General features: G+C 52.8%; 1 protein-coding gene across 3 annotated transcripts in view; it reads left to right on the forward strand.

Moving 5' to 3' along the window:
- Positions 1-24,622, forward strand: part of KAZN (kazrin, periplakin interacting protein) — a 194,866-nt gene that overhangs the window by 115,050 nt on the left and 55,194 nt on the right. For all 3 annotated transcript variants that reach the window (XM_025367047.1, XM_025367054.1, XM_025367063.1), the window contains exons 4-7: positions 3,013-3,183; positions 16,052-16,241; positions 20,820-20,950; positions 24,243-24,293. In XM_025367047.1, coding sequence (XP_025222832.1) covers positions 3,013-3,183; positions 16,052-16,241; positions 20,820-20,950; positions 24,243-24,293 — 543 coding nt within the window. The remainder of the gene's footprint in view (positions 1-3,012; positions 3,184-16,051; positions 16,242-20,819; positions 20,951-24,242; positions 24,294-24,622) is intronic.

The raw sequence follows: 24,622 nt of genomic DNA on the forward strand, positions 1-24,622 counted from the left end.
CAGCTTGGGTGACAGAGCGAGACTCCATCTCAAAAAAATTTGAGAAAAGGAAACAAAAACAAACAAGAAACAGAATGTGGCAAAATTGCAACATCTCCGAAAGCTGTGCCAAATGCTCTTTCCCTGTCACATGACTGCAGATGGAAGGGCGACTGGAGGACTCTCCATAAACCCAGCTGAGGAAGTTCACACAGCAGGCCAGGCAGCCAGGCTGAGGGCTGGACACAGGGTGATTCCGGGTGTAGAGGCCACATTAAAACAGGCCATTTTCATCCCACTACTGTCACCTCCCCAGCCAGCCTTTTTTTTTTTTTGAAACGGAGTTTCGCTCTGTTGCCCAGGCTAGAGTGCAGTGGCATGATCTCCACTCACTGCAACCTCTACTTCCTGAGTTCAAGCGATTCTTGTGCCTTGGCCTCTGGAGTAGCTGGGATTACAGGTGTGCGCCACCACACCTGGCTAATTTTTGTACTTTTTTAGTAGAGAAGAGGTTTCATTCACCATGTTGGCCAGGCTGGTCTCAAGCTCCTGACCTCAAGTGATCCACCTTCCTCAGACTCCCAAAGTGCTGGGATTACAGACGTGAGCCACTGCACCCAGCCCCCAGCCAGACCTATAAGCCCCTGAAGCCCCCTCCTCTCCCCTCCCTATTCCACACCCTTTTTTTTTTTTTTTTGAGATGGAGTTTTGCTCTTGTTGCCCAGGCTGGAGTGCAATGGTGCAATCTCGGCTCACCGCAACCTCTGCCTCCCAGGTTCAAGCAATTCTTCTGCCTCAGCCTTCCAAGTAGCTGGAATTACAGGCATGTGCCACCACTCCCCACTAATTTTGTATTTGTAGCAGAGACGAGGGTTCTCCATGTTGGTCAGGCTGGTCTCGAACTCCCGACCTCAGGGGATCTGCCTGCCTCGGCCACACTCCCCTCTTATGTCCATGTGATCCCTGAGTGCTGGCAGCCCCACAGAACCTCAGCTCCCAGGCCTGTCATCCAAGGCCCCACGAGGTTTGGCCAAATCCCACCCTTGTCAATTCCCGCCACCTCCAACCCCCTTCCAGTTCCAGACTTCTCAGGGGTCTCCTTTCAGTTCCTTTCCTGCCTCAGCTACCAGCAGGGATTGAGGCCTCTACCACACTGCCTATGGGCTGGCGGAGTTGTTTTACCTTTCTGGGCCTCAATTTGCTCATCTGTGAAATAGGGATAATCGTAGTCCCTGCCTGAGGGGTGGTTGTGAGGTTTAAATAATGCACCTAAAACCCTTAGCACGGTACAGAAAGTTCCATGACAGTTGCTGCTGAGCCCAGCTTTCCTGCTGCTGCGGAATGTGACCCCAAGGAGGTGGGAGTCCAAAACTTGAAAGCACCTACAAGGCCTTCCCACCCGGCCTAGAGTCCTTGGTCTGTTCCTGAGTAGTAGCATGAATCAGTGACTGCAATGAGACAAAAATGATCCTGAGGGTCCTAGTGGGGCTTCCTCCTAATTCAGGGACATTTTATAAGCAGCCTCTTGTGTACCAGCGGGTTCTCAGGGACAACCCTTACCCCGGTGGTCAGTTCTACACTGTAGCAGAATTTTTCACTGTAAGCTCCAGGAGTGCAGGGACTTTTGTCTGGTTTGTACCAGACAAATATCCACAAATTTCGGTTGAATAACAGACCAGTATCAGCTTCAAATAAAGAAAACAGGTTAGAGAGGGCCTGGGGCTTCTTTCTTACATGGGTGACCAGGGAAGGCTTCTCGGAGGAGGAGACAATTGAGCAGCGATCTGAGTGAAGCGAGCAGGTGCCTGCTGGGAGCCCAGTCCCATGCAGAACGCTCCAGGTGGATTCCCTCATGCAGACCCACCCAAACGCTCCAAAGCATATGTGGTGTTATCCCCTGGGTACAGATGGGGAAACTGAGGCAGGGATGACTCACAACAGTCATTGCAAAGCCAGGATTTGGCCCAGGTTCTCCCTCTGTCTCTCCAGAACGAAGGCCATAGCTACAGCTCTGTGACAGCCACAGAGAAAAGGCCAAGTTCTCCCTCAGCCTCCCCCTCTTTCACCATCTGGAAGTGAGGCCTTCAGAGACAGGTTTGTCAGACAAGGCAGGATAGTGGCCTCCCTCCACGGTCCCAGGCCACACGGAGACCTTGGATTTGCTTTCAGTTTGGTGAATGGGAAGATGGTGGCTGGGTGGATGGGTAGGGCTCCCTGCTGGGACTGTCCTTCTCAAAAGGACGTCTGTTGTTCTGAAACTTTGCTCCGGCCAACAGAGGTCACAGCCCCGATTCAGCTGTCTGGTTCTTCCCTGCTGGCTCTGCTCTGGGGACTGGCACAGCCGGAGCCTGGCCCTTCCCTGGACAATCACAGAAAACAGCTCATGCAGGAGGGCCAGCCTGGGGAGGGGCTCACGGCAAGCGGCTGAGGACTGTGCTGCATTCAGGACACAGCAGCTATTTCTCTCAGAGGCTGTGACCCTGTGGGGTGGTGGCCGGACCTTGTGGCAGTCCAGACCATTGGGGTCGCTAGTGCCTCCTTCCTGTTGATCCTGTTTCCCTGTGATGAACACAATTTACCAAACAGAACAAAACCCCAGAACAACTATGGCACCCTAACTTCTGTCGGACTGTGTTAAGTATTTCCCACACGTGCAGTCATTCGGCCTTTAGAGTTCTTTGAAACAAGTAGGATTGACTCCTGCCCCATTTTACATACGGGGGACCCAGACTTGATGAGGTAGAATGACTTACCCAAAGCAGTCATTTGCCCACTTATTCATTCATGCAGCGCAAAGAGGATTTACTCAGCATCTACTGGGTTTGTCTCTGTTCCAGTCTTCCAGCTAGTTTGTGGCAGGGCTGGAGTTCGTGCCCACGGCTTTCCCACCACAGAGCCAGAGCTCTTGGACACAGGTCACCGGGCCTCCCCACTTCTTTTTCCATCTAGGGGTTAGGCCCCCTCTAGGCGTCCCTGGGCCAGGAGGAGCCTGGCTGTAACACCCACTGTGCCCTCTACCTGTCCCACCCACAGGAGAGTGAGGACGCGGTCAAAGCGCTGGCCAAGGAGAAGGACCTGCTGGAACGTGAGAAGTGGGAGCTGCGGCGCCAAGCCAAGGAGGCCACAGACCACGCCACGGCACTGCGCTCCCAGCTGGACCTCAAGGACAACCGGATGAAGGAGCTGGAGGCCGAGCTGGCCATGGTGAGAACCCTCCCCACCCAGGTGGGCCTGGCATCTGCTAGCAGTGCCATGCTGGGAGCCAGGACGTCTGGCATCGACTCACTTCGGAGACCTAGGGTGGGGTGGGTGGGGCAGAGCCGAACACAAGCAGAGGGGCGGGGCCCGCGGCGGGAGGGGGCTTTCTGCAATGCATTGTAAGTGTCCCTCCAAGACCATGACCCCAGAGCCTGGGCCAGGCTTTTATCCACCTGCCTTGGGCCCAGGGAATGTGGAGATGCTGGGAAAACACTCACTTTTCCACACACCCCAACCTACTGTTAGGAAAAAGAAGGCCAGGTGCGATGGCGTATGCCTGTAATCCCAGCAGTTCAGGAGGCCGAGGCGGGCAGATTGTTTTTGAGCCCAGCAGCTTGAGACCAGCCTGGGCAACATGGCAAAACTCCTTCTCTACCAAAAAATTCAGAAAAATTAGCCAGGCATGTACCTGCCTATAGTCCCAACTACTCCAGTGGCTGAGGCAAAAGGATTGCCTGAGCCCAGGAGGTGGAGGCTGCAGTGAGCCACTGCACCCAGCCTGGGCGACAGTGAGACCCTGTCTCCAAAAAAAATTTTTTTAAAAAAAGGAAAGGAGAAAAAATTTTTGTTTAAAATATACATATTTGCTTAGGAAAATATTTGGGGGGAAATACATGGAAATACTAACATTCATTCTCTCAGAGTGGTAGCAACTTTTATTTGTTTGTTTATTGGCCTCTTAAATGTCTGTGCAGCAAAAATGTCTTACTTGGGTCATTAAGGAAACAAGTAATTTTTTCCTAACCCAAACCTTCCAGACACTTTGTGTCCCAGGAGATGCGTAGCCTTTGTGTGTGGGGACAGAGGGTCCGGGTCGGGAGAGAGCGCCCTGGAGGTCTGTTCTGCCTGCTCCTGTGTGACCTTGGGCTGCTCACTCAACTGTTCTGGGCTTCAGTGCCTTTTACTTGTTACTGCGCTGGGAGTGGGGTCTTTTTTTTGAGACAGAATCTTGCTCTGTCGCCCAGACTAGAGTGCAGTGGCACGATCTCAGTTCACTGTAAACTCCGTCTCCCGGGTTCAAGCAATTCTCCTGCCTCAGCCTCCCAAGTAGCTGGGATTACAGGCACCCGCCACTGCTCCTGGCTAATTTTTGTATTTTTTAGTAGAGATGGGGTTTCACCATCTTGGCCAGATGGGTCTCAAACTCCTGACCTCATGATCCACCTGCCTCAGCCTCCCAAAGTGCTGAGATTGCAGGCGTGAGCCACCATACCCGGACTGGGGTCTTAATCCCACCCTACCTTCCCCATAGGGTGGCTGGGCAGTTGCAGGGAGCTTGTGGCTAGAGAGGCCTCCAGAAGCCACCAGGGGCTCAGTGTGACAGAGGCCGGGAGGAGAATGTGGGAGGAGCTCCTGAAGAGTAGGGGCAGGGGGAGGACGTAGCTCTTAGAAGATTTGTTGTCCTGCAGAGAGCTGATGCCAGCTAATACTGTGGTTACAGCCATGTGATCTGGGTTCGAATCCAGCCCCAGGTGCTTCCCAACTGTGTGACTGAGCAGGAGCCTTCATCTCTCTGGACTCCATATTCATCAACTCAAAACAGAGATAATGGCATATAGAGTTGACTCTTAAACAACACAGGGCTTAGGGCTGCTGATCCCCTGTGCAGCTAAATCCGTGTATAACTTCTGACTCCCCTAGACCGTAACTGCTCATAGCCCACTGTTGACCAGAAACCTTACTGAGAACAGTCAGTGAGCACATCTTTTGTGTGTTAACTATCTCGTTTTCTGTATTTGTATTAGTTCATTCCTGCACTGCTATAAAGAAATAGTTGAGACTGGGTAATTTATAAAGGAAAGAGGTTTAATTGATTCACAATTCTGAACGGTTGTGGACGCCTCAGAAACTCATAATCATGGCGGAAGGCAAAGGAGAAGCAGGTACCTTTACAAGATGGCAGGAGGGAGAATGAGCACGGGAGGAACTACCACACGTTTATGAGCCATCAGATCTCGTTAGAATTCTACCACTATCACGAGAACAGCATGGGGGAAACCAGCCCCATGATCCACTTACCTCCACCTGGTCCCTCCCTTGACACGTGGGGATTACAATTGGAGATGAGATTTGGCTGGGGACCCAGAGCCAACCATATCAGTATTCTTTGAATAAAGTAAGCTAGAGCAAAGACAGTGTTATTAAGAGAATCAGGCCAGACGTATAATCCCAGCACTTTGGGAGACCGAGGAGGGTGGATCACTTCAGGTCAGGAGTTCGAGACCAGCCTAGCTAACATGGTGAAACCCCATCTCTACTAAAACTACAAAAAGTAGCCAGGTGTGGCAGTGGGTGCCTGTAATCCCATTTACTCGGGAGGCTGAGACAGGAGAATCGTTTGAACCCGGGAGGCGGAGGTTGCAGTGAGCCAAGGTCGAGTCGCTGCACTCCAGCCTGGGCAACAGAGCAAGACTCCGTCTCAAAAAAAAAAAGAGAGAATCATAAGGAAGAGAAAATATATTTGCTATTCATTAAGTGGAAGAAGAGGATCATCATCAAGGTCTTCATCCTCGTTGTCTTCATGCTGAGTGGCTGAGGAGGAGGAGGAGGGAGAGGAAGGATTAGCTTTGCTGTCTCAGGGGTGATGGAGGTGGAAGAAAATCTGCCGATAATTGGACCCATGCACCCACGCAGTTCAAACCCACGTTGTTCAAGAGTTGACTGTGCTTTGTAGGGCTCTTGTGAGGATTTCCAAGAAATAAAGCACTTGGCACTGGGCCCGGATCCCTGGATGTGGTAACCACAGCAGGATGGTTTACTAAGGACCAGGCCCCCAGGGCAGGCTGGGGCCGGATCCCTGGGCCTCTCCTAGGTCTCCTTGTCCAATGCTGACCCCTAGTGGTGAGAACTACTGAGCAGGAAGAAGCTGCGGCAGCAGGGACTTCTGGGGTCTGGGGGTTCCCACCAATGGAGTGTTGATAATACTGGAGGCCCTGCTGCTACGTGCAGCCCAGACAGAAATCTTTGAACTTGCAGGCCAGGAAAAGGCCCCTGTTCTCCCAGGTCTTCCTCATGACTTGTGGACAGACAGATGTGTCTTCCTTCCTTGGAGTCCTGGCCTTAGGCATCCGAGGACGCCCTGGGTCTTTCCGGCCTAGGATCCAGCTCACCCTGGCTTCCCCTCCCATTGTTTCCATTCTGGCCAAGAAAACTCAACTTCTGGCCTCCTTCTGGCAGGCATCAGATGCATCTGCCCATGTGAATGTTGGCAACTCAGGTTGATGGGTTTATGTTCATGTTAACAGCACAGGCAGTGTCTACCCAGGGCTTGGAGGCAGAGGGAGGGGGCTTCACGAGGAGCTGTGACGGCCCCAGTCTTGTTGGTGTGTCCACCTGATTGCAGCTTCCCTCTATTGCCCGCCATCCCTAGAGTTTCACAGCCAGGCCATGTTGCCTGCAGGCCCAGCTCCCCCACTGCATGGCTGACCCCTCCTCGGGGGATGCCTCAAGTCCTGTGTTGCAAGCAACAGGAAGCAGCTCTGCTCTGCCAGTGGAAGCATAGAGGGTGGGTTGGAAGGAAGTCAGGGTCCACAGGTGCAGTGGGGAGGTGGAGGGCGCAGCTTCGCAGTGGCAGAAGCCACGGCAGCTGCAGACCAGGTGTGGTGGCTCACACCTGTAATGTTTTGGCTTTGGGAGGCCAAAGCGGGCAGATCACTTGAGGTCAGGAGTTCGAGACCAGCCTGGCCAACATGATGAAACACTGACTCAACTGAAAATACAAAAACTAGCTGGACGTGGTGGTGGGCACCTGTAATCCCAGCTACTCGGAAGGCTGAGGCAGGACAATTGCTTGAACCCAGAAGGCAGAGGTTGCAGTGAGCCGAGATCGCACCACTGCACTCCAGCCTGGGCGACAGAGCAAAACCCCATCTCAAAAAAAAAAAGCAGCGCCCCAGCTGCAGGGGTGGGGAGCCAGGCCCGGGGGAATGGTGCGCTCAGCAACCCCTGCAGCTGGGGGGATGGACATGTCTCTTTTGTCTTCTGATGAAATCTTACCTCAGTGAGGTCCATGCAGCATGCCCAGTGCCCCATCGTGGGCCGCTTACTTGCCTCTTACCCAGGGGTCCTGGCTGTAGCCCCTGGTGCTGGGCAGTTCCCTCTGTGGCAAAGCTCACACCTGCCGGTGACACAGAGGCCACTGGGAAAGCAGGTATTGGGGAAAGAGCCCAGACTGGTGCCAAGTGAGGGGTGAGCGGCCCGTCAGGATCCAGGCATCGTCCCTCCCCCTGTGTCCGGAGGCGCCAACTCCAGGCCGCCCCACACACCCTCTTCACTGCTTCACTCAGGGAAAAACCAGAAAGACATTTGCTTCTGCAGACGTTTCCCAAGAAGCAAAGCCCTCTGCTGGCATTTAGCAATGGACATGGGCACCCTGAGGCCCGCCCAGCCATCCACCCTTGCTGGGAGCATTTCCTGTTAAATCCTGATCCAACCAGGCATTACCACCCACACGGCAACTTCTCTGTAACCACATTGGCCCCATGGGACCACATGTGCGTGTGTGCGCGCGCGCGCGCGTGTGTGTGTGTGTGTGTGTGTCTCAAAAATGTTTATCGACATAGAATGTCAAGGCCCGAGCCCACCTGAGCCTACCGTTGCCCCCACAGGAGCCTCCCCTCCACGGCCAGAGCCTGCATTGATCCTTGGTCGTTGGGCACAGGTGGTTGGCCATGCCGTTCAGTGTTTTCAGCATGTTGATAACATTGGGCAACCGCCGCTTCTGTCTAATTCCAGAACAATTTCATCTCCCCAGAAAGTATCCCGTCTTCAGTGAGGTGTGTATTCTTATGGTTTTGGAGCTCGGGCAGTCCCGTACTCCATGGCCTGACGTCTTTGCTGGGGAGACTTTTGACGGGAGTCCAGCCAGGGCCTGAGGAGGCAGCTCCCTTACTAGCCTTCCCTCCATCCACAGGCCTTCCCCGCCAACCTCCTTAGTCACATGTGGGGCTGGGAGACAGGGCTGCCTGCTCCTGAGACTATGGGCATCCCCCCGACACTAGTCCAGTCCCTGGGAGCCCAGCTTACACTGACCTCGCTGCCCACGAGCCTGGCTTCTGCAGTGTGGGAAATGCTCTTCAGTTGACGGTGCTTTCTGTAAATAAGGGCACCAGAGACGTTTGGGGCCACATAACTGGTGGGGCTGCCCTGTGCTCTGCAGCTTCCCTGGCCTCCACCCACCGGATGTCAGCAGCACCCCCCACCCCAGCCCCCAGTGTCACAGCAGTAGACTGTAGACATGGCCAGATGTCCCCCAGAGTGCAGAATCACCCCAGACTGGACGCATCCCTCCGTCAAGTAGGACATTTTGTGAGAATCAGACATTCCTATCTGTCTGGGCCTGGGCTGTTTGAGTCTAACAGAGTCCCGGTTTGGGTCCTGTTATTTTCTGTCTGTGTGACCCTTGACAAGGGACTTAACCTTTCTGAGCCTTAGTTCCCTGCTGTATAAAATCAGAACTACAGTTTCCTCCTGTATAAAATCAGAACTACAGTTTCCTCCTGTATAAAATCAGAACTACAGTTTCCTCCTGTATAAAATCAGAACTGTAGGCCAGGTGCGGTGGCACACGCCTGTAAACCCAGCACTCTGGGGAGGCTGAGGCATGTGGATCACCTGAGGTCAGGAGTTCAAGACCAGCTTGGCCAACATGGTGAAACCCGTCTCTGCTAAAATTACAAAAGTTAACCAGGCATGATGGCAGGCATCTGTAATCCCAGCTACTCAGGAGGCTGAGGAAGGAGAATCATTTGAACCCAAGTGGTGGAGGTTGCAGTGAGCTGAGATCAGACCATTGCACTCCAGCCTGGATGACAGAATGAGACTATCTCAGAATAGAATAGAATAGAATAGAATAGAATAGAATAGAATAGAATAGAATAGAATAGAATAGAATAGAATAGAATAGAATAGAATAGAATAGAATAGAATGACTGGATGGCAGAGTGAGACTCCATCTCAGTAGAATGGAATAGAATGGAATGGAATAGAATAGAATAGAATAGAATAGAATAGAATAGAATAGAATAGAATAGAATAGAATAGAATAGCATAGCATAGCCTGGATGGCAGAGTGAGACTCCATCTCAATAAAATGGAATAGAATAGAATAGCCTTGATGACAGAGTGAGACTCCATCTCAATAGAATGGAATGGAATGGAATAGAAGAATAGAATAGAATAGAATAGAATAGCCTGGATGACAGAGTGAGACTCCATCTCAATAGAATAGAATAGAACAGAATAGAATAGAGTAGAGTAGAGTAGAGTAGAGTAGAGTAGAGTAGAGTAGAGTAGAGTAGAGTAGAGTAGAGTAGAGTAGAATAGAACCGAACCTTCCCCCTAGTGACAGTGTAGGGAAATGAGGCAGGGGGTGAATCGGGAAGGCAGCTGCGGCACTCGGTCAGCATTCACAGCTCTGTGCTGAGGTTGCTCTAGAGCCACCCTGTCCTCAGACCCCACTGGGGAGGAAGAGACGTGGATTCTCATGCCTGTTCCACTCATCAGTATTTGACCTCGCACATGTCACCTTTAACCTTTTCCTGCCTCCGTTTCCTCATTTGTAAAAAAGACAGCCACCACAGGCCCAGAGGAGAGGCAGGGACTGTGAGGGATGAGCGGGCAGAGAAGCAGAAAGTGTTGGCCAAGCCTCAGGTTCCTTTTTAATGGCCACACTCTGAGTCCATGCCCTTTGTGCCCATTCTCAGCTGCAACGAAAGCAGTCTGCCCCAAATGTGCCACCTCCAGGCCCCTGACCACTGCCTTTTTGGACCATTTGGACCAGCCCTTGCCAAGCCAGTTCCTAGGCTGGATGTGACCCCAGAGTGGTGGGGGGACCTGCCACCCTGCATGAGGGCAGGATTGCCCACACCCGAGCCCACCTGAGCCAAGCCTGTCACTGCCCCCACAGGAGCCTCCCCTCCAAAGCCAGAGCCTGCATTGGTCCTTGGTCTTTGGTCCTTGGTCATTGGTCCTTGGTCTTTGGTCCTTGGTCACTGGTCCTTGGTGTTGTGGCCCATATTTGCCTCATCAGCTCACACCGGTGCCTCCCTGCTGGACTTGCTCCCACCCGTACCCCTGAGATCTGTGAAAGAGGATCCCAGCCGGCTTCCCCCCAAGGAGAAGAACTTAGCTGTGCCATAGAGTGTGTATATGAAGCACGGGAAGAAGGTGTCCTTGTGCCCCCTCAGTGCGCATTTGGCACAATTTGCCATCTGCACAGGAGCACCAACCTTCCGGTGTCTGCTCAGAGGCTCCTGCGTCGGGATCCTCCCAGTCTTTACCCCAGAGAAACATTTCCTAGACAAGCACACATCTGCTGAAGGACCCGGTAGAGGATTCGGTTTCTGGGCACGGCGTGCCTGCAGGGCCAGGCTTGCTGTCTTATATGGGAGATGGGATGGGTGCATCGTGGCCTCCGGATCAGCAGATCCTCAGGCCCTCCTGGTCAACAGGAACTGCCATTGGCCCCAGCCAGAAGGTGGGCGAGGGCAGGGCCCTGTGCTGCCATCTCCCCTTCCTGCCTCATGGATCTCACCGCCCAGGCTCAGGGAGTGCACAGGTAATACTAACTGAGCACATGGCTGCTCTGAGACAGTGGGCCAACCCGGATCCTTGACCCTGGTGTGAATTACTCCTCACATCATCCCATCATCCCTGCTTGTGAAATAGAGACTCTTTAATAACAATCGCTAATATTTATTGGGATTTTTACCCTGGACCAAGCACTGTCCCTAGCAGCCATGTGAGGGAGGAACTGTCGTTCTCCCCGTTGGACAGATGGAGGCACAAAGGCACGGAGAGGTGTGGAGCCTACCTTGGGATCCCACAGCTCAGAGTGGCAGAGCCAGAATCAAATCCAGACAGAGCCCAAGCTCCAAAGAACTGTGGCGCGGCCTGGCCACCTCGTCGCACAACTCCAGGGGGCGCTGCTTACATAAACATGATCGCTCTTGGTTTCACCGTCTTATATGGTGGGACCCTGAAGTTCAGAATGGTGGAGTAGTTTGCTCAAGGTCACACAGCAAGTTAAGTAGGAGAAATGGAGTTTCAACCCAGTTCTGTCTGACCTTTATGACATGGACACATTTGTGTCAAGTTAACAATTCCCAGGAGCTTGATGTTCCGGGTTCCCAGTGTTTGGAAGAGGGTGGAGGCTCAGAGAGGAGAAGAGTCAGAGCCCAAGGGGAGTTCCCAGCATTAAATTGCATTTAGTGGAAGAGATTAGTCAGAGAAATGTGTCAATTGCCACAGGAGAGGATCTAATGTGTGTGTGTATATGTGTGTGTGTGTGTGTGTGTGTTAGTCTCTTCTCAGGCTGCTGATAAAGACGTACCCGAGGGCCGGGCGCGGTGGCTCACGCCTGTAATCCCAGCACTTTGGGAGGCCAAGGCAGGCAGATCACAAGGTCAGGAGATCGAGACCATCCTGACTAACACGGTGAAACCCCATCTCTACTAAAAATACAAAAAATTAGCCGGGCATGGTGGCGGATGCCTGTAGTCCCAGCTACTCGGGAGTTGAGGCAGGAGAATGGCATGAACCAGGGAGGCGGAGCTTGCAGTGAGCTAAAATCGCACCACTGCACTCCAGCCTGGGCGACAGAGCGAGACTCCGCCTCATAAAAAAAAAAAAAAAAAAAAAAAAAGACATGCCTGAGACTGAGTAATTTATAAAGAAAGGGAGGCTTAATGGACTCACAGTTCCACATGGCTGGGGAGGCCTCACAATCATGGTGGAAGGTGAAGGAGGAGCAAAGGCATATCTCACATGGCAGCAGGCAAGAGAGCTTGAGCAGGGGAACTGCCCTTTATAAAACCATAAGATCTCTGGAGACTTATTCACTATCATGAGAACAGCATGGGAAAAACCCACCCCCATGATTCAATTACCTCCCACCAGGTCCCTCCCATGACACATGGGGATTATGGGAGCTACAATTCAAGATGAGATTTGGGTGGGGACACAGCCAAACTATATTGGTGCATACACATGTGTATATGTGTGTGTGTGCATGTGTGTATTTTGTGTGTATGTGTGTGCGTGTGTGTGTGTGTGTATACGTGTGTATGTGCCTATGTATGGGTACGTGGGTGTGCAAGCAGGTGCTTGTATTTTAGATGAAACTTCACATGCGTCTTCTGCCGTTCCTCTCCATTATAGCTCTGCCTTGGAAGTTTACAATCCTGAATGGGCAGAGTGGATAGTTTGAGAGATCCCCGTGCTTTAGAATTCACAGGTACAGCCACCCGATTCTGAAGGACCAACCGTAGGGGACCTCCCAATTGTCAGGTAGCAAGGATGTCAAGCTGCCTACTGAGATGGAAGATGCCACTCCCAGGCCCAGACAGAGATGAGGCCCTGCCTGGGAGGGAAGCGGATGGGTTCAGAGAGCCACCACGCCTAGGCCTCTTCCTCACTCCCTCCCATGCTCCCTCCAAGGGCTGCCTGTTTCAGGGGCTGGCTTGTGCAATCCTGTGCTTCCTATGCATGCGGCTGGGAGTGTTTGCAGGACGGGAGAGCTGAGGGTTCGTTGCCGCATGACGGCAGACCAGCCTGGGTGCTCACTTCTCCCGAGTCGCACTTTCTGGGCAGCCAGATGGACTGGGCAGGAGGAAGCAAGGGAGTGGGGCATCCCCCTAAGACTGCAAGTGTAGCGGTGTGGAGGGCCAGGAGGCTGTGTGCACGCACACCTGGAGGGAAGGCAGGTGCAGCCACTGACTCATCTGGGCTGGGTGTGGTGGTTCAGGAAGTGTGGGTCTCCATGATCCTGAGCCTGCTGATAAAGACATACCCGAGGGCCGGGTGCGGTGGTTCACACCTGTAATCCCAGCACTTTGGGAGGCCAAGGCAGGCGGATCATGAGGTCAGGAGATTGAGACCATTCTGGCTAATACAGTGAAACCCCGTCTCTACTAAAAATACAAAAAATTAGCCAGGCGTGGTGGTGGGCACCTGTAGTCCCAGCTACTCGAGAGGCTGAGGCAGGAGAATGTACAGAGGCTCGAGACACACCCAGCTTCACTCCTTCCTTAAAGAGAAAAGTTACCCCATTGTTCTTACAGTAGGACCACAGAGCTGTTCCCTGGGCCATCAACACAACAAAGGCTCTGTGAAGCAGGGATCTGCTTCCATTTATCCTGCAAGTTCTTCCGGCATGTGTCCTGGATGTGCCCAGCCCCAGACCAGGTGCTGGGGACTCTGGTGAGCAGACAGAACCGGCCCACGTCATTTGTGCTGGTTGTTTTCTTGCCCCGCAGGAACGTGGGCTTAGGGGAAACCACACTCGGCTCCCAGTCAGGCGCCAGGCTTTGGTACCCAGGTTGCATGTTGCACCCACTGGAGAAGTCCCTGAACCTCTCTGAGTTTTGGTTTCTTACCTGTTGAGCTCAGATAATCCCTAACTCCCTGCCCGCAACCCAGCACTGCACAGATAATCCTAACTCCCTGCCCGCAACCCAGCACTGCACAGATAATCCCTAACTCCCTGCCCGCAACCCAGCACTGTTGCATGGAGCGCATGAAGGTGGCAGAGCACAGGGGGTTTTCTCGGCCAGAGCAGGGGCAAGCTAGGTTTGGGAAGCAAGGCTGGCACCCTCAGCTGAGCCTCTGTGGCATGCATTTCTATTCCCTGGGAGCTGGCAGTGGGACGGAAGTGATTTCACAGACTTCTAGGGTGTCCGAGCTGGAAGGAGCCCTGAGGATCACTTGGTCCAGGCTTTTCACTATACAGATGGGGAAACTGAGGCTCAGAGGAGGGAGTGACTTGTCTAAAATAACACAGCTGGTCGATGTGATGAGGGTGCATCAGGCATTAGGCCGAGGACTGTCCGTTTCTTGGTGGGACCCTGTCTCAAGAACCTCTGCTCTGCCAGGAAGAACTCCAGGCCTGGGGCAAGGTTGGAAAGGTTGTGGAGCGATGAAATGGATTTTTTTTTTTTAATCTGTGTTCAGAGGAGAGGCAAAGCCAGCACTCACAGTGGCTCTGCCATCTATAGCTACTCCCAAAACGTCAGTGTTCACCCAAAACCTCAGTGCGGGGGACCCCTGGGTCTCTCCCTGTCTCCTCTGCCCTGTGATGAGCCTGTGGAGCCAATCGAAAGTAGAAAATGACTGTGATGAAAAGAAGGTGCATTAACACTTTGGGAGGCCGAGACGGGTGGATCACTTGAGGTCAGGAGTTTGAGATCAGCCTGGCCAACATGGTGCAACCCTGTCTCTACCAAAAATACAAAAAATTAGCCAGGCGTGGTGGCAGGCACCTGTAATCCCAGCTACTCAGGAGACTGAGGCAGGAGAATTGCTTGAGCCTGGGAGGCAGAGGTGGCAATAAACCGAGATCGTGCCACTACACTCCAGCCTGGGCAATAGAGCGAGACTCCATCTCAAAAAAAAAAAAAAAAGAAGAAGAAAAGAAAAAAAAAAGAATATGCATTAACACATTTCTAATACTGCGCTTTTTCTCCCCAAAAGAATTTGAGATCACTTCTAATAAAACCCCACATATTCTAGGGGAAGATAACACAGCTGAAAGAGGTCTCAGACACGGGGCAGAGAAAGGAAGACCTGTGTGACCAGTCAAGGTGGCCTCCCGGCCCCAGCTCAGCCCCACACTTGTCCGTGGGCTCCCTCCTGCCTTACATGTTCTTGGCGTGGGCTCCTGAGAGCTGGGCTTAGGATCTGCCCTCTCCCCAGCCTGCATTCAAGCAGGAGCTGGTCATGTAGGCTGATCGTGCACCTGCCCATCTCCTTGTTAGTTCTGCAGAAGGTGCACATGGCTCTTCTCTGGCAAAACCTTGTGAAAGGGAGATGAAGCAGCCTTCAACCTTGCAAGGAGTTAAACTAATGGGAGCCAAAACACCTTTTTCTTACAGTCAGACTTGAATCCTGGCTAGTCCTTGGAGAATCCAAAAGAATGGGTGATAAGAGTGTTCCTGGGGCCGGGCGCGGTGGCTCACGCCTGTAATCCCAGCACTTTGGGAGGCCAAGGCAGGTGGATCACTTGAGGTCAGCAGTTCGAGACCAGCCTGGCCAACATGGTGAAACCCCATCTCTACTAAAAATACAAAAATTAGCCAGGTATAGTAGCACATGCCTGTAATCCCAGCTACACATGAGGTTGAGGCAGGAGAACTGCTTGAACCCTGGAGGCGGAGGTTGCAGTGAGGCGAGCCATTGCAGTCCAGCCTGGGCAACAGAGTGAAACTCCATCTCGAAACAAAAAAAAAGGAGTGTTCTTGGACCCCCTCTATTTCTGGTCTCACTTTGCTGTTGGTGGGTAACCCCCAGGTGAGCTCTCAGGTGAGTTAAGTTGACACAGATGTGACAAAAGTCAGACAGAACTGGGTTCAAACTCCACTTCTTCTACTTGTGTGACTTTGAGCCAATTACTCCACCATTCTGAACTTTAGGATCTCACTCTATAAGATGGGGAGACCAAGAGGGACCATGTTTATGTAAGCGGCGCCCCCTAGAGTTGTGTGACGAGGTGGCCAGGCCCTGGCACAGTTCTTTGGAGCTTGGGCTCTGTCTGGATTTGATCCTGGCTCTGCCACTTCTGAGCTGTGGGATCCCAAGGCAGGCTCCACACCTCTCCGTGCCTTTGCACCTGCAGCTGTCTAACGGGGAGAATGACAGTTCCTCCCTCACACAGTTGCAGGGCCGGTGCTTGACTTACCAATTGGCGCTCGATGCAGAGCTAGCAATACCTGGTGCAGAAGTTCAGGGCTTTCTCCCATGGCGGTGGGCGGTGCCGAGCAGCTGGCCAAGAGGTCCCCTTGATTGTGACTACTTCTTCCTGTCTTCCTGCTCTCTCCAGGCCAAACAGTCCTTAGCTACGCTGACCAAGGATGTCCCCAAGCGGCATTCCCTCGCCATGCCGGGCGAGACGGTGCTCAACGGCAACCAGGAGTGGGTGGTGCAGGCGGACCTCCCGCTGACCGCAGCCATCCGGCAGAGTCAACAGACTCTCTACCACTCACACCCCCCTCACCCGGCGGACCGGCAAGGTGAGTCCTGCCCTGGCCCGGCCCCACCACGATTTCGAGGGGCTTCACAGGAGGCCATCCGACCCAGTGGGAGAGGCAGCTTCTTTGTTCACACTACAGCAGCTTAGGGGGTGTGGGGCAGAGACCTTGGGCTCGTGTCAGTGAAAAATCTAAGAGATGGACAGCAGGCGTAGCTGGATCCAGAGGTTCAAACACTATTTGGGTCCCTCTGACCATGTCTCTCCATCTCTTAGCTCTGCCCACCTCCTTTTGGCCTCATCTTTAGGCTGTCTCTTTCTGTAAGAAAGTAAAATAGTCCCCTGCAGTTCCAGATGTTTAAGACCCTCACAGGCCGGGCGCGGTGGCTCAAGCCTGTAATCCCAGCACTTTGGGAGGCTGAGACGGGCGGATCACGAGGTCAGGAGATCGAGACCATCCTGGCTAACACGGTGAAACCCCGTCTCTACTAAAAAATACGAAAACTGAGCCGGGCGAGGTGGCGGGCGCCTGTAGTCCCAGCTACTCGGGAGGCTGAGGCAGGAGAATGTCGTAAACCCGGGAGGTGGAGCTTGCAGTGAGCTGAGATCTGGCCACTGCACTCCAGCCTGGGCGACAGAGCGAGACTCCGTCTCAAAAAAAAAAAAAAAAAAAAAAGACCCTCACAGCTCAAGTCTTAAGAAAGAAAAACTATCTCTTCCCCCTGTGTCCGTAGCAAATCCTAAAGAAGGACTCTGATTGGCCACGTCAGAGTCACATGGGCATCCTTTGGCAGGAGAGGCAGTAGAACTGCTTGATTGACAGCTCTGGCCAATCGCAGGGCATCCAGGAGGGGCTGATGTCAATGTCACAGGTGTTTGCTCCAGGCACTCGGCAGGAAAGTCTGGCCTCTGGGCAGCATCTGTACCCACTGCCCATGGAACAGGCTCCAAACTCCTCGCTGTTCTGTTGCACGTCTGCAGGCCACCTTGCTCTGTTCTCTGTCCCTTCTGCAAGTAGGTGCCCTTACATGATAGATGCAAGTTGTGATAGACGCAAGTTTGGTCATCCTCATCTACCTCTGCAGGGCCTCTCCTCAATGGAGCTGGCTCTGGTCTGGGAAAGCCTGGACAGGCTGACGGATCTGCCCTCTGGGTCCTTCCTCCTCCACAGTATCTGCCGCACATACAACCATCTCCATGCATTTTATCAGACACCCCCTCCTCCAGGAAGCCTTCCGTGCTCTCTCCCCTGTGTCCTCTATGCTCCTGTAAAGTTGGGGGTTCACCTGCATCAGAGCACCTCTTACCCTACCTCAGGTTTGCTGTCGATGCATTTGTCACATGACTCCTCCCATCTGTCCAGTGCCTGGCACTGTGGTAGGCACATCATACATGCAGCTACTCTATGGGATTGGTACCATTGGCAGCCAACAGCAGCCAATGCAGCAAGGGTGGGAGACGGTCACTGTGAAGGCGGCAGGCTGGGCTGGCCCTTGGCGCTGCAGGAGATGAGTCAGACACAGCCCTGACCCGTAAGGGGCTGGCAGGCTGATCAGGGAGAAGCCAGCAGGCCCTGCTATTGCCTGTCAAGGGTACAGCTGGGGGAGTGTAGGTGAGTCATTGGGGTGAAGGGGCATAGGCCCTGGATTCAGACTGCTGGGTTCAGCTCTGGCCCTGCTGCTTACAAGGGACATGACCCATGACCTTGGCCAGGGTCCTCAGTTTCCCCATGTATAAAAGGAGCATTAGGCTCTTAGCACACAACGTACGTTAACGGTGTTTGCTGAGACTTCCTCAACCTACTTCACGGGGCTGTCGTGAAGATGAAATGTGTAAAACTGTGGGAATGGGGCTGGGATCACGGTCAGAGCTGGGTAAATGTTAGCTGCTATTCTCATTATCATCATCATCATCACCGTTGTTGTCATCACTGATAGGTGACACAGGGACTTTGAGAACCCAGACAGTAAGCAAATTCAGAGTCTTCCCCTCCCACTGAGTGGGGACAGCAGCCCTCCCTTTGCTGTCTGACCCGAGGTTGTGTGATTTTTTTGGGGTAAGGGTGGGCAGCTCTGGCCTTCAAAGCCTCGACTCAGAGCTGGAAGAGCTTATAGTAAAACTGCCTGGGACCGGCATCCTCATCAGGTAGGGAAACTGAGACCCAGAAAGGGCCATCACTTGTTCAGAGTCTCACAGCCCAGCCATGCAGCCAGCTGTCCTGGCTTCTGGTCCAACCCCAGGGCAGCAGGAGGGCAGAGGTGCAGTTTGAAGGCAGACAGGGCTTGAGCAGTTTCTGCATCACGTACAGGCGGCAGACTCCTGGTCATCCTCGTCTGCCTCTGCAGGGCCTCTCCTCAATGGAGCTGGCTCTGGTCTGGGAAAGCCTGGACAGGCTGATGGATCTGCTCTCTGGGCCCTTCCTCCTCCACAGTATCTGCCTCACATACAACCATCTCCATGCATTTTATCAGACACCCCCTCCTCCAGGAAGCCTTCCGTGCTTCTTTCCCCTGTGTCCTCTATGCTCCTGTAAAGTTGGGTGCTCACCTGCATCAGAGCACCTCTTACCCTACCTCGGGTTTGCTGTTGATGCATTTGTCACATGACTCCTCCCATCTGTCCAGTGCCTGGCACTGTGGTAGGCACATCATACATGTAGCTACTCTCTGGGATTGATAGCACTGGCATCCACCCCCATGTTACACATAACAAACCTGGCTGGCTCAGAGGGGCCAGGCAGGATGCTCAAGGTCACACAGCCTATAGGGTAAACTCACCCAGATTGGAATTGACTCCAAAGCCAGGGCTCCTTCAGCCACCAATCTTCTGTGTTAGAGCATATGGCCATTGGCGGCAAGGACTGTGTGTTGCAGGGATGCTACCCTACCTGCTGGCATGCCGCCTGCACATAGTAGGTGCTTAGCCAGTCTTGTCAAACAAAAGATGCTTTCTCCATCCAGTGCCAATGCCTGCAGACAGGAGAGCAACCTGCTGGGGACTTGGAAGGGCTTCTAAGCTGTGGCTTCTGGTCTGGACCTTTCATTTAGCCACTATTTATTGAGTACCTACTATGTGCTAGGCACCATGAGCTCTGGGATTCAACAGGATAAGACACCCAGGGCGCCTGCCCTCACAGAACAGATGTTGTCAGTGTACAGATATGACATGTAAATATACTATTAAATAACAAGCAGGCCGGGTGCGGTGGCTCACGCCTGTAATCCCAGCACTTTGGGAGGCCAAGGTGAGCAAATCATGAAGTCAGGAGTTCGAGACCAGCCTGGCCAACATAGTGAAACCCTGTCTTTACTAAAAATACAAAAATTAGCTGGATTTGGTGGCACACGCCCGTAGTCCCAGCTACTCGGGAGGCCGAGGCAGGAGAATTGCTCAAACCCAGGAGGCAGAGGTTGTGCTGAGCAAAGATTGCACCACTGCACTCCAGCCTGGGCAACAGAGCAGGACTCTGTCTCAAAAATAAATAAATAAATAACAAGCAGAACAATGACAGATTGTAATTAGCACAAGGAGAGAAATCAACAGAAAACAGGCACTTTTTTGGGGGGATGGAGAGATGGAGTCTTGCTGTGTTGCCCAGGCTGGTTTCGAAGCCCTGGGCTCACGCAGTCCTCCCTCTTCGGCCTCCCAAAGTACTGAGATTACAGGCATGAGCCACCATGCCCAGCCAAAAACAGGCACTTTGATGAGAAACAACAAGGCAAAGTAGGGAGAGCTGAGTACTGGGGAAGGCCTCCCGGGACAGACTGAGACCTGGAGGATGACGGTGCCCCTGATGGGCAACAGGAATGGCAGAGACCAAGGCAAGGGGATATGACCTGTCTCAGGCAGTCAGAAGGCTGATGTGGCTCGAGCCTTGGCTGTTGGGGTAGGCAGGACCGTGGCACATCAGGCCACCTTGGAGGCCAGGAGGAAGAGAGATGAGATGCTGGTGGCTCATGCTCTGGTGTGTACAGTGGAGTCGACGCGACCCACCAGGAGGCCGCGTGGTCTTCCAGGCAAGAGTCAGTGGTGGCAATGCGGTGGGAGAGAAGCAGGCAGGTTTGGGGCAATGTTTTGGAGCTGCTGCTACTGACTGGTTGTGGGATATGGGGGAAAGAGAGAAAGTGGTGGTGGCCTTTAGGTTTCTCATTTGGGAAACCGATTGGGGGCAGTGGTTAGGATTGCACCAGGTCTAGGAATGTCCAGGTGGTGGGAGCATGTGAACAGAGTCACAGAGTACTCAAGTATTAATGCATCACAGTGCTCCTTAGAAATGCATTTATAAACATCAAGCACTTTCCTGTATTGGACTTGGAAACGAGGAGACTTGAACTTGGAATGAGAAGAAGACTTGAAAACTTCCACGTCTTCTCCTCGTTCATGCTGGTGGAGGAGGGTTCATTGGATCCAAAGGCTATGGGAGGTTCTTCCCAGCAGTGGCTCTATGGGAATGTGTGGAGCCGTGGAGTAGGGAGTTGGAGAACCAGGCAAGTCTCTTCCCTTTTCTACACCTCAGTGTTCCCATCTGCAGAACGGGGATGTTGGGTGGAATAACCGCCAAGGCAGCACAGGCGAGGACATTCTGTCCATCCCTCACTCACCAGCTGTCCCTGCTTTCCAGCGGTCAGGGTGAGCCCCTGCCACTCCCGGCAGCCCTCTGTCATCTCCGACGCATCTGCCGCCGAAGGCGACCGGTCGTCCACACCTAGCGACATCAACTCCCCTCGACACCGGACGCACTCCCTCTGCAACGTAAGGCCAGCAGCAGCGGGGCCTGGGCCCCTGGGCCCTGCCCGGAAACCACAGGGGTGGGGGTGGCGGGGTGAAGCCATACTCGCTGTTTCCTCTCGTCCACCCAGGGAGCACTCTGGCGAATGCATTTCCTGTTCTGTTCTTTCCTTTTGCAAGAAGCGATGGATGTGGGGAGAAAAAGGAATGAGGCCCATTTGCTCCTTGTGTCCGGGAGGGTGAGGAGAATCCAGAGGAAGTGGGCCTGGGTCGGCCACAGGCGCAGCCTGGAACTCTGCCCCAGTGGGCCCTGTCTGGGACTGTGGGCTTCTCCTCCCACGCATTACCTTCCAGAGCTCAGGGCCTCCCCAGCACAGCCTCATTTCCCTTTAGAGCCAGCTCTCCATCCTGATCCAGGAGTCTTGGCATGAATCGCCTCTGGAGAGGCGTGTGAATATGGTCTAAGTTTGTTTCCTTTGCTTATTCCATCAGACACTTGTGATTGCATGCTGGGCACCAGCTCCCAGGAGGCAGAGGCCCTAGCTGCCTAGCTCTTGATGACTAGTGGGGCAGACAGATGGGCTCTGCAACAGTGAGGGAGTAAATGAAGATGGGTCGAGCTTCTGAGGACAGTCGGAAGCCATGTCCAGGCTCTAACATGAAATATTGGGGTCCGGGTGTGGAGACCACCTTGAATTCGTGTTCTGTCACACAGTTGGTAATGCAGAGGCTCCCCTCTACCATATCCTAAAGACAGAGACATCACAGGGTTAGATCCTGAAATGCACAAGATGGCTTTTCCCAAAACACAGTTAATGCCACTTTATTAACCAGCGAAATAGATAATAAAAAAGAAATGAGGTGAACACATTGGACAAAACCATTAGTTGCCAATGACATGATTCTCTACCTGGAAAACTCAAGAGAATAACTTGAAAAGCTATTAGAACGAATAATAAGCATGTACATAACAGTGCTACTTGGAAATCAATGTGTAAAAATCAATCACTTTCCTATAGATGAGTCATAATGATGGGACCATTTTTTTCAATCCACAATAACAATGAAAAGTGCTTATAAAAATAGCGAAGACTAAAATTCAGAGAAGCTACCTCAGTCTGCTGAGGTGGGCGGCAGGGATTGCTGACCCGGGGACCTTAGACGGCCTCCTCAGAGTGGGAAAAAGGTCATTTGCTGCCTGGAGCCCTGCTCAAGGCTGGGATTCTCTTTTTTATTGTTTTATTTTATTTATTTTTGTGTGTGTGTGATGGAATTTCACTCTTGTCACCCAGGCTGGAGTTCATTGACGTAGTCTCAGCTCACTGCAGCCTCTACCTCCCAGGTTCAAACAATTGTCCTACCTCAGCCTCCTGAGCAGCCAACATTACAGGTGCCTGCCACCACACCCGGCTAATTTTTGTATTTTTAGTAGAGATGAGATTTCACCATGTTGGCCAGGCTTGTCTTGAACACCTGACCTCAGGCGATCTTGAACACCTGATCTCAGCCTCCCAAAGTGCTGGGATTATAAGCATGAGCCACTGCACCCAGCGGGAGTCTCTATTTTATACTGGTGCTTTAAGGAAGCAGTATGTTCTCCTCTTGTCCCCAGGAGAGAATCCTACTGACAAAGGCTATCTTGACTAACAGAACCAAGGCAAGGAAGCTGGGCCACTAGAGGGGTCTCTGACATCCATTCCCTGATTCTGAAGGACCACTGTGGAATTACATCTAGAACCAGCAGTGTCCCTGCACCATTCTCATCCCAATTGAGAATACCTTCTTCCTCCCATGGCCATATTTTGCCTTCTCATGGTGGGCCCATGGGGACTCTGGCAGCAGAAATGCTGCTGGAAAAATCTCATTCTGCAGAAGGAGTTCTCCAAAGGCCTCTTGAATTGCACTTGACCCAGCCCTGGCCTTTTGCCCACCATAGCCTTGGCACATGCCTGCTGCCAGGAAATGGGTGCTTTGATTTGTCTGCATACAGGCGTTTCAGTGAGCAGGCCCCATTCTCTTTACCCGTAGATTTGGCAAAGATGTTCCTATCCAGATTGGAACTATTTTAGCTGCCTTCAGAATGGGTTCTGTTTGCAGACCTTGAGACTGAAGACTAAACTACCATTCATTAAATTCCCTCACTTCTTCAACCCCTTTTATCCCCCCATCTCAACAGGTGTGCACAAAGGTAAGCCAGGAAGAGCCCGAAAATAGCTACAGGTAACCCTTTGCCTTGGGCATCTGACCTCCACCAGCAAGAATAGTGCAGCCTGGACTAATGACTGCCTCATCCTCTCACCCTCTGGCCACTCATTTAGAGCAGAAGTAGGGACTCAGCATAGAGAGGTTGGAGAAGGTTGATGGACCTTGGCATTATGCTTGCAATTCCAGAAATAACCACCAGGAGTCAGAAATAACCACCAGGCGTCTCCCTAGTAATGACTGTTTTGATCCAAAGGATCTGTGGGCTCCAGGCAGGACAGACTGACTCTGGGATGTAGTGAAGGCTTTTGTACCCCCGCAGGCTATTAAGGCTTCCCTCCGCACCCACCTAGGGCAGAGCTGGCAACACAATGGAAATATCCTAAATGCCCATCCTAGGGACCTGTCTGAGGCCCCCTAGGAAAAAGGGAAGGAGCTCAGACCTCTTCTGGGGCAGCCCAAAGCTCAGGACCACGTGTGCATTACCCTGGAGCTCCTGCCTGGAAGGAGCACTGTGCCAGGAGGAATCTGACAGTCCCCACTTCGAGTTGTAGCTCTGCATCTAATTGGCTCCATGGTAGTGGACTGTCTGCTGCCTCTGTTGATATCTGTGAATAGGGCTAACGAGTCCTGCCTGCCTCTGCACAAAGAGAGATTCACTGTGTTGGTTGTAGGGGAAGACAGAGGCTACATGGTCTCCTAAGTTTGTTTCTGTCCCAACATTCTTTATTTTGTGCTTTTTCTATAAAACTACATTTCTTTATGAAAAGCACCAAGTCTAACCAAGCTCTAGCTCTAAGTCAGTGGACTGATGGGGACAGGAACTTAGACGCCCTGGAGTGGCTGATTTGTTGGTCAGAAGATGTTGGGGGTTGAGAGGCCAGACCAGGCAGGAGAGGACCCCAGGGCCTCTGGGGAAATTCTAGGCCCCAACAATAAGCCATCTGGGGGTATCTGCTTCAGGAGATGGGGGGTGGGCTCCCGACTTCAGAGGCAGGGTGGTCCCTGAGGGATGGCATCCTTCTACGGAAGGCCCCACACTGCACGGGCCACCTCTGCTCTCCTGTGTCACATGTCTCTGCTGTTTCATCTTCCTCTTCTCCTCTGGCTACAGGGCGACAGTCCCGGCCCAGTTCAGAAGAACCTGCACAACCCTATTGTACAGGTAGGTGTGCCCTCCCTGGCCACTTGGGCCCTCCCTCCACCCCACCTTGACTGCGACTTCACTCTCTGTTCCCCTGAGCCCACATCCATGCTGCATACCCAAGGTGGAGAGGATTTATGCCACTTCCAGAGTCTCAGGTGGGCTGGGGCCTGAGCCAGGCTCAGCACCTGGGCCCACCTGGCCCTGTGCCCTGCAGGGCTGTAGAGCTACCGAGTGCACACATGTCCTCTGCCCTGATGCCCTAGCCATGGCTTACCCTGGCAGCCAGCTCTATAAAATTCCCATTATTATTGAAAAGCTCATAGCCCAGGCAGTGGGCTCTTTGTGCT

This window comes from Theropithecus gelada, chromosome 1 (assembly GCF_003255815.1).
Source record: "Theropithecus gelada isolate Dixy chromosome 1, Tgel_1.0, whole genome shotgun sequence".
In the NCBI taxonomy this organism is placed as follows: Eukaryota; Metazoa; Chordata; class Mammalia; order Primates; family Cercopithecidae; genus Theropithecus; species Theropithecus gelada.